Source organism: Phyllostomus hastatus, unplaced genomic scaffold (assembly GCF_019186645.2).
Source record: "Phyllostomus hastatus isolate PE091 unplaced genomic scaffold, TTU_PhHast_1.1 phas_contig_58, whole genome shotgun sequence".
NCBI classification, from domain to species: domain Eukaryota; kingdom Metazoa; phylum Chordata; class Mammalia; order Chiroptera; family Phyllostomidae; genus Phyllostomus; species Phyllostomus hastatus.
Window position 1 is genome coordinate 5992494 of NW_025333916.1, and position 16958 is coordinate 6009451.

Genomic DNA, 16958 nt, shown 5'->3' on the forward strand with positions numbered 1-16958 from the left:
TGGACATGATTGATGTTATCTGTCTAAGTCCTTGTTCTGGACCCCCCTCCTTCTTAGTTAGTCTATCACAGCTGGAGCTCTAATTTACTGATCATATTAACTCTGATTAATAACTAACAATAGCGTCTTCTCATTTATCAACAGTCAGCCATCACAAAATGGAACTGGAGTTGGTCAAACTTGCTGCCAAATTATCTGGGACTGGATAAGATGACCTTCAGTGTACTGCTCAAAAACAGGTAGGACTGAGAGTGAGGGATCTGGTTGGGGGAGAAATAAATAAATATATATATATATATATATATATATATATATATATATATATATCCCTTTATATGTAGACTATGTGTGTGTATAGGTATAAAGATCTGAAATTATATAGCATATACTTTCTAATTGCTGTTTTTACATAAAGCATTTGCATAAGGCAGTATAATTTTTCTGAAATGAAATTATTTGATTTTAGTTTGAATTTTAAATATTTTGACTGTGTATATAATAGCTCAGTATTGTAAACAGCTGAAGTTATTGACTTGAATGCCATTATAATACTATGCCTTTGTTTACAACAGTAAACAGTAATTTAATGAATGCATACAAAATGTCAAGCCAAATCAACTAGTCTAATCAGGGGAAACATAGAAGTAAAACTGTCGTGATTGAATGTTATGCTTTTCAGCTAGTTATTGTGGCTCTATCTCGCTATAGCCTCAGTTGCACAGTACTTTACACACACAAACACACATACACTCCAGGGCAACCTGATGAAAAATTCTATTTCAGCCTGGGAATCTAACCATGTAATTTATTTTGCACAAAAGTATGAACATTTTCTTTATATTCTGGATTAATTAATATGGTTTTAAAAATATGTTTAAAGTTTTCAGTGAAAAGTGTGCAAGGTATAAATTTTATAAATCGCATTTCTCTATTAAGTATCACATTTTCACATAAAATATGTGTGCATGAGACACCTTTTGTTACTCAAGTATAATCTGCTTATAGTTACATATGAAAAGTCTATATAATCTTCATGATGTAGAATGTATTTCTGTGTTTATTGAAAAATATATTAAGTATCATTTTTTCTGAAAGACAGTAGTGACAATGATACAGAACAGTTGTCAAGTTATCCTTGAGAAATCTAGGTGCCCATAAGAAATATCTTAAGAGGGAAAGAGAAACTCCAGTATTTCCCAGAAGGATGCTTTTACGAGGGGAAAAAAAGGCAGCTTTATTGCCAATAACAACTGTAGCTTAAACGTGCAGCTACAATGGCATTTCTAATATTTCACCCCCAAATGAAGTTCACTCACTCACCATGTCCAAAGCTGAACAATCCAGAAGCTTCTATATCAAGGGCAGAGCCTTTTCCCAACAAGCTTACCAGCTGGCAGGCAGTAGTCCAGAATGCACCCTATTCATGCCTAGTGCCCTAGGGGTGCTCCTGTCGTGTCCCAAAGCTGTGTAGAGAGGTGGGAGGTAGAACTGGTGGAAGAGAGGCCAGATCTTGTGTTGAACCTATGGTTACATGATATTTACACAATGTTAAATGTGTATCTGGAACCAAACTAGGAAAGGTAAGTCATTTGTTTCCTGCTACTTGCAAAGTTTGGGGTTTATAATATGTTAACTACATTATAAGGTATTTTACTAAGTTTTCTTCAGCTGTAAATTGCTGCTTCCGATCCACTAACTTGTACTCTAGGGGCAGCACATCCTTCAAAACTTACTGAGTTTGCTCTGCGTTTACAAATTCACTCAATATTATATTTTGAGTGAATTTGTGTTTTCACCAAAATTGCATACTGTTATTTTTAACAACTTTAGATACACTTCAATTAGGTTAATAGCTATTAAAGTCTATTTCCCTAAAGTATGCAATGTTATGTGTAGGAGTGAGTGGAAGAAAAGAACTTGCACATATTTAGCCAGAAGTAACAGGTCAAAACAGTTCTCTGGGAAGAGGGTCATGAATTTTTAATAGAAACAGCTAGAATCTCATATTAATAAGAACCTTAGATTTTTGAAGAATGATACACAAAGCATTCTACTCCAAACTACTATACACCACAAACTACAGTGAACATAACTGATCTATTTTAAAAGGATGGAAGACACCTGAGAGTTTTTATCTCCTTTAGCTCATTCCCATTTATTTTCAGAACATTATTTATGAAACTTGATCAATATTGAACTGGTAAGGAAATCGTTTTTGGTGTTTCTTCTAAAAGACTCTCTTGTTTGGCCTTATCTGAAAATGCTGATTTTTAAAAAAAAATAGTGCATTGAATTTTTGACAACATAGTTATTTGAAAATGAAACTTCAGAACCTTAAACTTTTAGAATCAGTGTTAAATGTGCCATCTTACATCCTTTGCTCATTATCAGGCCTCATCTCAAAACATTACCCTTCATTTCAGGATGTTCTAAGTTCATTGCCTTCTTCCTGTTCTTTGGATTCTTCAAGCTCTTTCCCATTATGGTCTTTGTAATTGCATTTCCCTCAGCTCTTCACGTGGTTGGTGCCATCTTGTCCATCTAGGGTTCATGCTACCTCCTCAGATAGGCCTTTCCTTACCACCCATCTAAAGTTACCCTGCAAGTAACCCTAGCATTCTACTTTACTGTGCATTCTTTTTTTAACTTTATTTTTATTGTTGACATTATTACAAATGTCCCCATTTTCCCTCCTTTTGCCCACCTCTACCCAGCCTCCACCCACCCTTCCCTCGGGCCATCACCACACTATTGTCTGTGTCTATGGGTTATGCATATATGTTCTTTGGCCAACCCCTTCACCTACTTTCATCCCGTCTCCCTTCCCCTCGGACAGCTGTCAGTCTGTTCCGCGTGTCCATGCCTATATTTCTATTTTTGTTCATCAGTTTACTTTGGTCATTATATTCCACATATAGGTGAGATCAGAGAAAGATAAATGCCGTGCTTTCTTAATTGAATTATCACTATTTGAGACCTTAGTTTCTGTGTTTTGTTGTCTCTTAATCCTAACCCTGAGGGTAGAATACAAACTCCATGAGAATAGCCCTGAGCCCACCTTATTCTATGTCTTCCGTACCTCTAACAACCCTTGGACATATAACAGGTTCTGAGTAATATTTGTTAAATTAATTAACAAACAAATAAGGAATGCAGAGAAAAGTCAGCTCCTGACAGATGAGCACAAGGTAGGCTTTCTCTAAATGTGATGTTTGATCAATCGTAATGTACGTATGATATATACTCTGGAAAAATCTCAAGTAAAAAATTATCTGTATGCATATTCATTCTCTTCATTTTTCAAATTTGGACAAAAATCAGGTTAATTAAGCTGCAGATTTTAAAATACCATTTAGTATTATTATGTAAAGTTTGGCTCAGATTAAAAGCACAAAGCACTGGTCTTTATTTTTAATTAGTTGATCCATTTCAAGCCATAACCTCTTCAGCAACAAAGTCTGTTCTATGCTCCATGGTTCAGAAGTTCTTTGGCATTTGGGTGATAAGGTTAGTATTTGTTAAATGATACTAAAGACACAGATTGAGAATTTTAAGGTAGAGTTAGCTGGCAAAAGTATTCAGCCAAGACTTTGTAAATTTGTGATTTTAGTCAAGGCATTTGAGGAAATAATGCAGTTGCCAAGACCTCAGAAAAGAGAACCTGAGTACATATTAATTATATGTTTTTCAACTTAGAAAGTTAGCCATTGTGGAGAAAAAAGACTTCTCAGAGGTTCAGAAAATCAACATATATATCAGTTTTACATCTTTACCTTTAATGCTATATAAGATTGTGCATTGATCTTTTGAAATTATAAAGGTACTTTTCAGTTTCTTACTGTTAGTTTCTTACTTGCTTTCTCACCCACTTTAAAATAAATCCAGACTTGGCGAAAGAGACGGGGATTGCATTTGCAGGAGAGCATACTGAAAAACACTGTATATTCCTTCATTCATGGCAAATCTCCAGATTGCCATTTTGATATTGTTTTCCTTGTCACTGGGACAAATTTACATTGCTTCTTTTTTCTTTACCTTATTTATTCCAGACTAATTCCCAAGAATTGTGGTGTTGAAAGTAATCTGTGAATACAGTAGAATGCTATGCTTTTTTAACCATCTAAATATACTGCATATGAGTTTGGCTTCAAGTTGAGCAAACAATTAAATATGATGGCAGCAACAGCAGAAGGGGTGGTGGTGGCAGATTTCTGGCTATCACTCTGGGCCCTTTCCAGGTGGACAATAACCATATATCTGAGAGGAAACAGAGGTTAGAAAACACGTTTTAAAAGAGTTGTTGATCTGTGGAGTTGATTGTTTTTAATAGTAATAATTATTGAAGTACCTTTGCACTGTATCAGATCATAGTGTGTACGCCCTGTGGTGTGTGTAGGCAGTCAAAAACAGTCTCTGGCCTGTAACTACACACACTGCACTCTCCAATGCTGTTCTCAGGCAGTGCTGCCATTACGCAGTGTTTATAGTTGCTCACAGCAGTAAATTCCTGATGTAGCAGCAGGCTGCCTGGTTATGGAGAGGTAGGTTTAAGAGAAAGGGGAAGCTGATTTTATGAATACACACCTCTGTGCTGTTACTTTTACCATGACATTCAAATACGGTTTTTTTCGTGCTCTAGCTCCTTAGAAACCCTTTTCTTCCCTCCTCCACTGAAAGGCCTCAAACTCAGTGACTCACTACTCACCTCCACCATCTTCTCAAACAGGAGCAGGCTTCCCTCCCATCCTTAAATCCTGAAGTGGCATGTTTTTTTTGCAGAGATTGTCTAATGTTTATTTCAGATGTATAAATTTAACACTCTGATCCTCAGGATTTCCACAGGTTAGGGCTTTAGTACATGAACCAAACAAACCCACACATGTGTATTTTTTTCTGACTGATAACTTGTGTATCTTGTCCTTTGCGGTGTATAAAGTACTTTCACACAAATCTCCTTTGACCTTCACTTCAGCAGTGTAGTGAGAGACAGGTACCAATGAGGTTGCAAAACATTAAATGACATGCCAAGTCACAGATCTTAAATGACATCTGGAACTCAAATTGAAGTCTTCTGCCTGAAGCTGGTGCTTTATCTACTATACCATATTTCTGGTCAAATTTTTGCCCTGTTTTGTTGAGATGTAATTGACCTGTACCATTGTATAAATTTAAGTTTTAAGTGTTGATTTGATACACTTATATATTACAAAATGATTACCATCATAGGGCTAACCAACACCTCCATCACATCACATAATTGCCATTTGTTTTTTGAGAACATGTCAGGTCTACTCTCTTAGCAACTTTCAAGTGTAGATGATCTTCCACCTACAATGAGCTGACTTAATGAGCTGATTTTTCAACTTTATTCTGGCGCAAGGTGGTATGCATTCAGTAAAAATCATACTTCAAATTTTGAATTTTGATCTTTACTTGGGCTGGAAATATGTAGTATGATGCTCCCCGTGATGCTGAACAGAGGCAGCGAGCTGCAGCTTCTCTCAGCCATGTGATCACAGGGGTAAACAGCCGACACTCTACAGTGTACTCATTGTGTTAGATGATTTTGCCCAACTGCAGGCTAATATTAGTAACATCTGAGCATGTTTAAGGTAGGCTAGACAAAGCTGTGATGTTCAATAGGTTAGGTGTATTAAAGGCATTTTTAACTTCGAGTGGACTTATCAGGATGTAACCCCATCATAAGTGGAGGAATATCTGTATTTAATACAGTATTATTAACTATAATCACCATGCGGTACATTAGATCTTCATTATGGAACTGGGAATCTGTCCCCTTGTTCACTTTTTTTTATTAGCTGTATATTCACTGTAATAAAATAATACTGATAAAGAAGATAGTAAATGGAGATAGCACTTGCCATAGCTGGCATAATTTAAGTGAATTACATACATGTATTTAACTGTAAAGCATTACAATAACCTTATAAGGGAAGTACTATATTATCCTCATTTTCCTGATAAGGCACAGAGTTCCAAGAGATGGTGTTCAGATTCTGGCCCATGTCCATGTTTTTAACCACTCGCCTCTGCCACTTCTCTAGAGCTTTGCTTACTTTATTCACTAAACAAATACTTGGGAGTATTTACTGTGTGAAATACACTTATTTAGAATGAAGTAACAATTTACTAGAGAATGTCATATAATTAAAGGGCCCTTGAGTGCTACTCCATAAAATTTTTAATTCATTTTGAACTTTCACTTTGGTTGTCACAAGACCTATCTCATAAAGCCATCTAATACAGGGTGGGGAAAAAGTAGGTTTACAGTTGAGACTACATGAATAGAGTCTATTTTTTATTATTATTTATTATATTGTTTTCCATACAAACAACTGTAAACCTATTTTTGCCCCACCCTGTGTAAATCTCCCAACTTTTCTTCCTAAACCTCAACTTGCTTTCTATCATCTCTAATCCTTTGCTTCTTGTCTCTGGCCTTGGAAAAAAAAGAGTTTTCTTCTAGCTGAAACTTGAGAGCTAAGTTGACTTTTTAGGTTGTGGAGGGCCTGAGGGCTAAGAAGTTTGGACTTTGACTACTAGTTAGTTTTGGGGGAATCACCAAAGTCTTTAAGTACAAAAGCATGACAAGAACAGAGAGCTACTTTAGAACATTAATAACAGCTAGAGTAGAGGGACAGAATACTAAAAAGAGGGAAGATCAGGTTAGAGATTATGGCTGGAGACTGAGAAAGAGAATCCATATCTGAGATATAAAAGATATTCCCCAGGAGGCTTGGCAGCTCTGCTAAACCTTTTCCTAATTTGCATAAATGTTAGGTATGATTCTTTCTCTTTGAAGACAGTGTGACCCAGGTATTCTTTCAGGGATGTCTAAACAGTGGCCTGTGGGCCACATGTGGCCCAGGATGGCTATGAATGTGGTCCAACACAGAATTATAAATTTACTTAAAACCTTTTTTTGCTCACCAGTTTTTGTTAGTGTTTGTGTATTTAATGTGTGGCCCAAGACAACTCTTCTTCCAGTGTGGCCCAGAGATGTCAAAAGTTTGGACACCCTGCTAGAGAAGTGCCATGCTCACCATTTCTTCAGAGTGCATGTGTTGGTTCACATCCTCCAAGCAGGTGCTATGATGGGATTAGAGTTACAAGAGGGTTTGTGTTTTATTTTGGAGGCGGGGGACAGGTGACTACAGGGGAATGCACAAAAAAAATAAAGAGTAGGAAGGAGGAGTCAGCAAAAAAACTCTTCAGACCAAGTTACAGGTATGTACCTGTGAAAGGAGAGGGGGAAGGAGAATTGGATAGGAAGAATTTCAGATAGCAGGATAGTTCTCAGAAAGCTTTGACAAGGCTGATGGGGATTTCTTTGAGCTACAGTCACACACTGGAGAGTCTCATGTCCTGCAGGACCAGAATGGCACTAGCACCTCCACCATGCTCAGACACTGGCTGAGATCAGCTTGGGAGAAGCATGGGTTGAGCACTATTGCAATGGTAAATGCAGAGGAATGACAACTAGGGCCATTGGTCACCATGCTAACTGTAGCAGATATTAGTGGTACATTTCCACAGCTACCATAGTGGGGATGCAGAGTGATTCTCTTAGATATGGAGAGATTTTATGTGTATGTGTTATGCAAGTTAGGGCAGGGATGTGATTTAAATAAAGGTCTCCATTACTTTAGTGAGGTAGAAATCAGACAACCTAAAAAATATGTTAAATGCTATTGACAGAAATGCAGAATTGGCAACATCTTGATGAAAGGAAGGTATAATAATTTTCTCAAAGGCAGCCATGGGAGAATTTTTTGCTTGTCAAGTTGAACCAAAATTCACTTTGTAATGAATTTTCTTCTACATAATTATGCATTCACATACTGGCACTTTGGGGTTCTTGCAACGGATCAAAAGCTATTAAAAACTTGCTCCTATGGAGTACATTTTTTTTCTGATAACTATTCTTTAAGTCTTCCCCCTGTCAAATTCTGTGCAGATCCCAAAGCATTTGTGATGTTTTTCTACAAAAAGGTTTTGCATAGGTTCCGCCAGGAGTAGCTGTCATAGGCTCACTGATTCAGTTTGGCTGAAGATGAAAAGGCCATTGACTACTTACAGGCTTATTGGTCATCACTGAATATCACTGTTTGTTTATGTTGCTATATTAATATAAACAGAGGAAATTATCTCTTTGAAGATATTTTTACTATGACAAAATTATAAGTGAAATTAAAATGCCTATTAAACATAATTAAATATAATAACACATCTGAATAACTAATATTATTCACTTTAAATATTAACATTTATAACATTTTTGTTATTACATTACATTTCTGATGGCTTGTATATGAAATTATTTGGACACCTGTAGCAGCTTCATATACTATAAAGGTACCTTGAGGTAATAGGATAATATGAAAGGTAATGATAAGATTATGAAGTCTGGGGCAAATTTATTAAATTGAGATTTTTTTATATTTAGAATATTTGTATTAATATAATTTTGAAATTTATTTTGTAAAAGCTATAAGCAATGCATACACATGTATTATTTCAAGTGGTATTGGAAGATAAGATATAAAATATAAGAGTTCCCTTCTCTAGCTCCTGAGGCACACAAATCCCACTCCAGGTATAACTGTTTGAACCATTTCTGTTTTTATTTATTTTGGTTAAAAATATAAGCAATATACTATACTCATAATTTTTAAAAAAGTATTAATATTATTTATTCCTTGCAATGAAAAATAGAGAATTTAACTTATACTAACTTCTCCTTTCCCTTCCCCTTCTGATAACAACATTTTAATTTCAGTTTTTCTATTGGTTACCTTCGCGTGACATAGTATAATCCCTATTTTTAAATGAATTTGGGTTTTTTTTTAATGTTTTATTTCTTAAGTTTACATAAAGTCAGATTCACTCTTCTTGATGTATAGTTCTGAGTTTTAACAAATTTATAATGTTGTTTAACAGTCATCATGATCAAAATCACTCCCAAAAGATTCCATTCTGCTGGCCCTTTGTACTCAGTTTAAATTTTTAAAGAAACTATGTTTTCCTGTGTTTATGCTGCTTATGAGAAATTTGATGCCAGACTGATTCTTCTTCCCCATTATTATCTCCCTGGATGTTTAAAATAACTTTCCCCTCCTGGTCATTCTGAAATGAGATTATATCTGTGTATGAGTCTTTGGTTCCTCTTGGTACTGAGTAGGCCTCTGCAATATTGTGATTTTCTTCAGATCTGGGGATTTTTTTCCCTTCTAATATTGATTATTTTCTCTGCCCCACACCCAGTTACACTTATATAGTTTCTGAAATTTCTATGAAAGACAGATGTTCTGATTCACTGTTTCCTCAGATACTGCAAAGGTCCCTTTGCCTCAGTCCTCCATTCTTATACTCTCTGTATCCTTCCTGCCTCTTTTTCCATAGTCAACTACTTCGAAAGCTTTAAGGGACTACCCCAGGTATCAAAATCAAATGCCTTTAGGGGCTGGACCAATAAAAATGTGAAGGCAAGGTATAATACAATAGGGAAAAGTGACTGCATACTTAGATAAAAACATCAAATTCTGTTTTTAAAAATGCTATGTTAGCTAAATAATGCATGTCATCAGAATGGATTAGACTCGATGATATGAATGTCTAAAACTATGCCCCTGAGTCATCTGAGGCTCCAGTTTTAATTGTTTAATGAGACTCCAGATCACACACACTTGGATTTTGCACTATAATAATATTTTAATGTAATAATTCTCAACTCATACAGAAGCTCTAACATCATAATTATCTTCATCAAAAGGCTGCCTCCTCTTTAGAGTTGTGAGATTTCAATTTATGACATTAACATTTTTCTAGCCTCAGCCTAGAAACCTTGAATTACTTTGCAAAGTTTCCATTTTTGGTCATTTATATTCTGTTGGACACCAAATGTCCTCTCAACCTTCCTCACAGCCATTACTCTTTATTCCCCAATGCCCCACTCCAGTTCCCTCATCCACTGATGTCTAGATGTCTTGTTTATCATTAACTTTTAACCCATTTATCTCTTTTGGGTTAATGTGTTTTTATTTTTAAATGTTCCTTTGTTATTAAAACCTGTAGAAAATAACACTAGCATGTTAAAACACAAAAATAGCATGTTTATAAGTGAATCCCACGATCCTGTTCCAGCTCTTCATTTCTCTTCATCCTCTTTGAATGCACACAACATGCACCTCCTTCGGCCCAGTCACAGTGAGGGGGAGTCAACTCCTACCATTGTGAGCTCTACAGTTTTCACAAAACTTATGTTGTCATTCATTCATGCAAAGGCATAATTTTATTTTTAATGACAACATTATACCAAATCACTGAAGCACAATTTAGCTAGCCCTTCCTTTATTACTTCCAGATTTTTGCTTTGCTTTGTTTTCCATATCACACTCCATGAATGTGCAGATTACTTCCTGATGCTGATAGAATGAAGGTGGAACATAAAAGGGGCACAAGCAAACTGTTTTACAAATTGCTAGATAGTCAGAGGAATAAAAGCTAGAGTGAAATATAGAGATTTGTAAGTATCAATTTTCCCTGCCACTCTTCTGCTTTAAAACTTCAATGTGGCTGCACATTGGTTATTGCACTAGACCCAAACTCAGCCCTAGTTTCAAGGCCTTCTTCTTCCGACCCTCCCATTCACCAAATACATCCTTTTTTTAGGGGACCCTTTGTCCACTCTGGAGTATTAGAACCTGTGATTCAAAATCACCCTCCACTGGTTTATCTAAGCCTCCTTTTTCTTTTGCTTGTAATAAGAGATCATAAGAGCACCCTTCTTTTTAAGTGGGCTAATCAAAAAGGGTGACACCCAACCAATATTTAGCACAAGGTCTGGAACACAGAGAATGGTTTATAAATAATAGGTATGTTTTTACCTATTAATTGGTCCTCATTTTCAGAGTAAACATGGGGCCAGGGACAAAATAGTAAGGCACAACCCAAGCATCCTGATAACCAAAAAATGGGGAACAATGGACCAAGGAGAAAGAACAGAAATGAGAAAGACATCTAGAGCGCTTTTTATTAAAGTGCTGGCTGTGTGTGTGATGCATGGGTTCAAGGCAGAACATGAACTCAGGAAGCTGATGTCTGGCTATTCATGAGCCCAAGGCAGGGAAGGAGTGGACAGAGGGACAATATTTGGCATTCAATCAATAAATATAAAAAAGAAGCTGCTGTGCACCAGGTCCTATATTCAGCAGTGGATTGTGAGTTACTTGGAAATCAGGATCTAGACATGAAGTCTGAGCAGATGACATCAGCATCCGTGATGAAACACTGTCATCCCCCATGTCTGCCTTTCTAAGACCAGGCCAGTTTCAGCATTCAAGCCCCTCACCAGTCCCATAGCTCTCAAACATCTCCCATTTTTCAAGTTCTCATGGCACTTATAGACTGTTACACATGTTATTGTTCAGCCTGTGAATTCTTGGGATGTTCACTCATGTTTTTTTTGGTTATCTGTCTCCCCAGACTCTCAGCACAAGGAGAGTGGGCATCTCAGGCTCCTCTTGTTTAATACTTGCCCTGCAGACCACAGTGGTGAAAGCGGAGGCCTGTACAGGTCATGCTTTTTTGCTCCCAGTCTAGATTTTCCATTTAATTTTTTTAGACCTTTCCGAGGTATGGAAATGATCACCAAGAGAAGGAGGCTTTGTTAATTCACTTATTACAAATTTTGCTGAACTATTTTAAATTGCACGTACACTCAGTAGAATTTAAACAATACGTGAGTTATGTAAAGTAAAAGTTAACTAATCTCTTGCTTTGCCTCACCGTTTACCTTATAATTCCAGCCATCTGAAGCAACAAAGCTGTCCTTTGCTTTCATTCTCATTTAAACCTTAAAATATCCTTTTAGCATTAAGTCATTATTCTGAATAGAATTGTAAAAGAAAAATTTATCAGGATAAATATTATGATTTAGAAAAATAGCAGGTTAAAAATAGAATATTCTAGTTTCCTATAAAATAAATTTTTTTTATAAAATTTACAAAGAGATATAGGATTTAGCCATTGACCTGGAAGTTGGTAGATCTTATTGTCAAATAATTGATATTCCAGGTTAATGACTTAAAACTTATTAATAGCGACCTAGGCTACAAGAATTGATCTGTCTTTGGAAAGGAGTCAGGAGCCTGATGCAGATTTTGTTGTTTGCCTGTATCATTTGCCTCCAAGGCTCTTTTCATCAGGACTATTTGTTCATCTGACACAGCCTAAAGCATGTCAGAAACATCTACTTACCCATTTTAGCCAATCTGGTCTGTAAAGGATGGCTTGGAAGTAGATAACTTGTGTAAAGGAAAATTCAGACCCTTCTTATTTTGTTATACAGAGAATACATTTGCTAGCAGATTAAAGTAAAGTATTACATAACCCATGAAACAGTGCTGATTATAAGAATACTTCCACCCCATTATTCAGTCCAGCAAGACTTTGAGTAAATAGAAGGATCTGCAACTGTTCATTTCTCCACCCATCAAACATTCACTAGGCACAGCAGACAAAGAAATGAGCCAGGCATGGGCCCTGCTGTCAAGAATTCGGGATCTAGTAGAGGAGACAGACTAAAGAAATCAGCTGTTATGGCAATTCTAGAGGTTCATGCTAGTTACCATAGAAGTACAGTGGAAGGTCACAGAGGAGGGGGAGCTAACTCCCGAAGCAGGGGCAGTCAGGAAACACCCACAAGATGGGGATGCTTCTGCTGAGTATTGACAGTTGAACATGAATCAGCCAGGCAGCCAAGGTGAGAGGTGGTCTAGACAGAGAAGTGGTTTGATATATTTAGTGACACAACATGAAAGAGATAGTATATTGTATACAGAGGTTTTTTTTTTTTTGGTTAGAGTTATGGTCTCCTCACTGCATTTTTCACTTTTAAATCAGTTCTATTTGCAGCATATAGGTCCAGTTGTTGAATGTTAGGCTGCTTAGGACACAGTCAGATGCTGAACTGAGTGAGGGGTTGTGGTAGGGAAAGGGGACAACTGTCCTATGTCATAGGCCTGCAAATGGAGAATATTAAGAGTTACAGGTTCTTCCCTTTGAATCCTTGGCCTCATCTGACCCTGAAGGTCTCAGGCATGTGTAAGCAATTGTAGGGCTGTGTAATCCATAGGTCAAATGGCCTGATAGTCTGTCACCAAAATTCTGTCTGCCTTATATGGCTCAGATGGGATGTACCTTTTTGAGGGCACTCTTGCTGCATGATTGATGGCACTTCAGACAAGATGTGCTAGTCTGATACCAGCCTTGGTCAGGTATGAGAAGTGCACCTGATTTGTCTTGCTCTTCATCTCTCTGTGTACTTGCAGCTCATTCTGGAGCTGTACAGTCTGTTCTTCACTTTCTCTCTGGCTGTTGAGTTACCTGACAGTGTGGTGGGAATGCCCTGAGGTGCTAACAGTGCCTCCACATCAGCATATTCATGTCTGTTGCTCTGAATTGGCTGGTCTGAGATGGCCTCAAACTAAATTTATAGATCCTGAAGGGTTTCTGGAGAAGATGGTGTATGACATTGTATCTTAAAGCCTTGTTCATTTTCCCATTTCACAAATAATCTGACAGGAGTTTTAGTACTGAATTTTTATTTCAGCAAAAGTATGTACATTTCAGCTATAGATGTTTGCTCCTAACAACTCTGAGAATGTGGATTATATGTGTGATTTTAATGCAGTCGTTGGAAATAATGTTGTTTTTCACAAAGTAAAAAGCATTCATAATTTTGCTACAAGGAAGAATATTTGCGTCCTCTCACACATTTTATTTAATAATTTTACTTCTTTAAAAGCAAAACAACACACAATTTGAAAATGAAATTTCCCCAAAGTGTTCAGCTTACTAATATGTTTTTCCTTTCCTTCATTATGCTATAGTGGAATGTTGCCATACTCAGAAGTGTGCAACTTCTCTCCCTGGAGGCAGCAGATGGTGTGACTAGGCTGCCTTTTGGTACACAGTTTGTCCTGAGAGACAGCACCTAGGGCTGGCGGAACTGGGGGCCCTGCCCTCAAGGAGCGCTGACTTTATTCCTGCTTATACCATTATAACATTTATGTAAATTATTATTTTTAGATATTAAAAACCTACAAAAATGGAAAGGTTTTTGGCATTTTAAAGCTTCTATTTTTCTTAGTTTATATAAGGAAATATTTTATGTAAGAACCAATTATATTTGTAAGTGTTTTCTTCACTGAACGCCTCATTGCTAGAGGACCAGGTGATCCCTTGGGCAGGACATGATTTTGTCGTTATTTCCACCCTAGACTCAGACCTGGCCTTCAGCTTTGAAAGTCTGGCAGTTTGGTTTCATATAAGAATATTGACTCACACTAACCAAACTCAGAGGAGACATTTGCAAAACCAGAGTTTCATTTTACTAATTTACTGTGAAAAATACAACTTCGAGCAGATTGGTAATTCTCTTCTTTGAGGTGAATTGACATTGTAAGCTAGCCTATGGCAAAACAAGTTTGTTTGCTGAGCAGGAGTAGGCCCTCCCTCCATGGGACTGCACCACCTTTAGGACCTGACCTACCTGTTGTGTTGTGAGTCATGGCGGCCTTGCTTCTGAACTGCGCCAATTTTTCATTCTTTCTGCACATCGCTTGTCCTCTGCTGACTATCCTGTGTATCATCCATCTTTTTAAATAGAACAGTACAGGGGAGGAAAAACTTTCCCTCTACTCTCCTAGATTAGAAAGCTGGGTCTATGAAATATGGACAACAGGTAGCTTAACAGAAGAAGAGGTGTACTAATGTATTAATTTTAATATTACATGCATGAAGGCATTACAGGAAAAAAAATTCAATACCTATCAACATAGTGAGATTTGAGAGTTTATATACCATCTTAATAAGGCAAAGGGGGAAGGGACATAGGCCTCATAGGGGAGAGGAAATGATTGTTTGAAAGGATGAACAGCCCTTAGAAGAGCACAGAGGAGGCATGATGGTTTGTGACAGAGTTTGTATGGGTGTGATGTGGACGTCTAGTCTCCTCTCCTGTAATGACTCCATCTTCCTTGGCTGATGAGATCCCAGGGAGGGGATTTATGTAGCAGCTGAGTTGCTTTGGGAGGACCTGTCTTGAGTCAGATAGCGGGAGTTCAGAGAGGCCTCTCTCTGCATTTACTGTTCTTCAAGTGTCTTCAGCTCAAATTAATCAATATACCTAAAAGGCATATTTTGGGGTGGCATGTCCTGAATTCCTCCCACAGCTAATAGGCACGCTTAATTCCCAAATAGAAAGTAGTTTTATCTTAGTGAAAACTGCAGGAGAGTAATGTTTTTCAGTAGTGCTGTGATCTCTTAGTGATGTCTGCCACAAACAGGAAAGGAAAATGATGATGCACAATTAAGTGATGCACATTTGCTCACCCTAGTTTAAATCTTACCCTAGTGTATAGAATCAAATACGTATTCTGATTAGCATTTGAGGACAGCATTTTGCAGTCTTGGAAGTTATTTAAGAACATGCTTTTAAAGCTGAAAGAAATCCTAATTTTTTTTACTCTATAGCTTAGAAAACATTTGACTTGAGGGACTTACTGAAGTTATAGAGCTAATAAATAACTGAGCAATGACTCACACCTTGGGTTTCTGACTTACAGAGGTCTAGCTTATTTTCTTATAAACCATAGTAAAGATCTAAGAATCCCAAAGACTGATGATTTTATTTTCCATCTTAATTTGAGAAATCTCTTTCCCCTGGTAGGATTAAAATTTTTATCCTTTTAGTCAGCAAAATAAACATGAATATTAGATATATGTAGACCAATCATACTTGCTCTTGGGTGCACATTAGAATTATTGGGGAAGAGTATAAAAAAATCTACCAATGTCCAGGCCTCTGGTTGACCAATTAAATAAGCATCTCTGGGCTGGAGCACAGTACTTGGTACTTTAAAAAAGTTTTCCATGTGATTTAACTGTGCATCCAGAATTGAAACAGTTGGTATCACAATTTGGAAATTTGCATGATCAAATACTGTGTGAGTGTTTACAAAGGCATTGTTATACAGAAAACAGACTGGTGATTGCCAGAGGGGAGGGGAGCTGGTGCCAGAATTTAAGGGATTGAGAAGTACAGTTTGGTAGTGACAAAACAGTCACAGGGATGTGAAGTACAGCATAGGGAGTATAGTCAGTGATATTTCGATAACTATGTGCAGTGCCAGTTGGGTGCTGGAAATATCGATGGGACACTTTTTAAATTACGTGATTATCTAACCAGTATGACTGTACATCTGAAATTAATACAAAATCGTTTTGAAGATAAACTATAAAATAAAAAAGCCATTGCCAGCATTGATAAGTTGTTGAAGGAATCAGTATTTTTACCAGCCAAAATCAATGCTTTCAAATAAAAATCACAGAATTACACGTTAAGAGTAGTAGACTATGAAATATTTTTTATTCCCTAATTCTAAGTACAGGTATCAAATGAGAAATTGGATAAATAGCAATGATGGTAATAATATGCCCAATTATTTCAGATTATTCCCTGGTAAAATGAAGAAAAATATTTCTTTGTATGTCCTGGGTAGAACGTTTAGAAAAGGCATTCACTTTTAATTTAGTCTGTGTCAGGTTTCGGTGATTGCAAACATGGAAGGAGAGATCTGAGTAACTGCACCAGAAAATCACACCAGTATGCCCTTGCAATTCAGAGGACTGTTCACTGCTTATGTGTGCAGTGATGCAAAAATTCTGTTAATATCGTGGATCAGAAAATGGTAACTAGAATGGAAACCTCTGGTTTTCTCTGCTCATTTATTGATAGTACTGGGAGTGTTGTGAATCTCTCTGCCACTTGCACATAGCTAAACCTTGTTCAATAAATATATATGTAGCTCCTGGAGGAAATGCTGGTCCAAAATCCAAAGTAAAGAATAGCAGGTATTTACCTCTAAAGTGAA

General features: G+C 37.0%; 1 protein-coding gene across 6 annotated transcripts in view; it reads left to right on the forward strand.

Annotated features, from left to right (window-relative positions):
- Nucleotides 1-16958, forward strand: part of KIAA0825 (KIAA0825 ortholog) — a 398694-nt gene that overhangs the window by 210165 nt on the left and 171571 nt on the right. For all 6 annotated transcript variants that reach the window (XM_045848391.1, XM_045848392.1, XM_045848393.1 and 3 more), the window contains one exon: nucleotides 145-239. In XM_045848391.1, the coding sequence (XP_045704347.1) occupies nucleotides 145-239 (95 nt within the window). The remainder of the gene's footprint in view (nucleotides 1-144; nucleotides 240-16958) is intronic.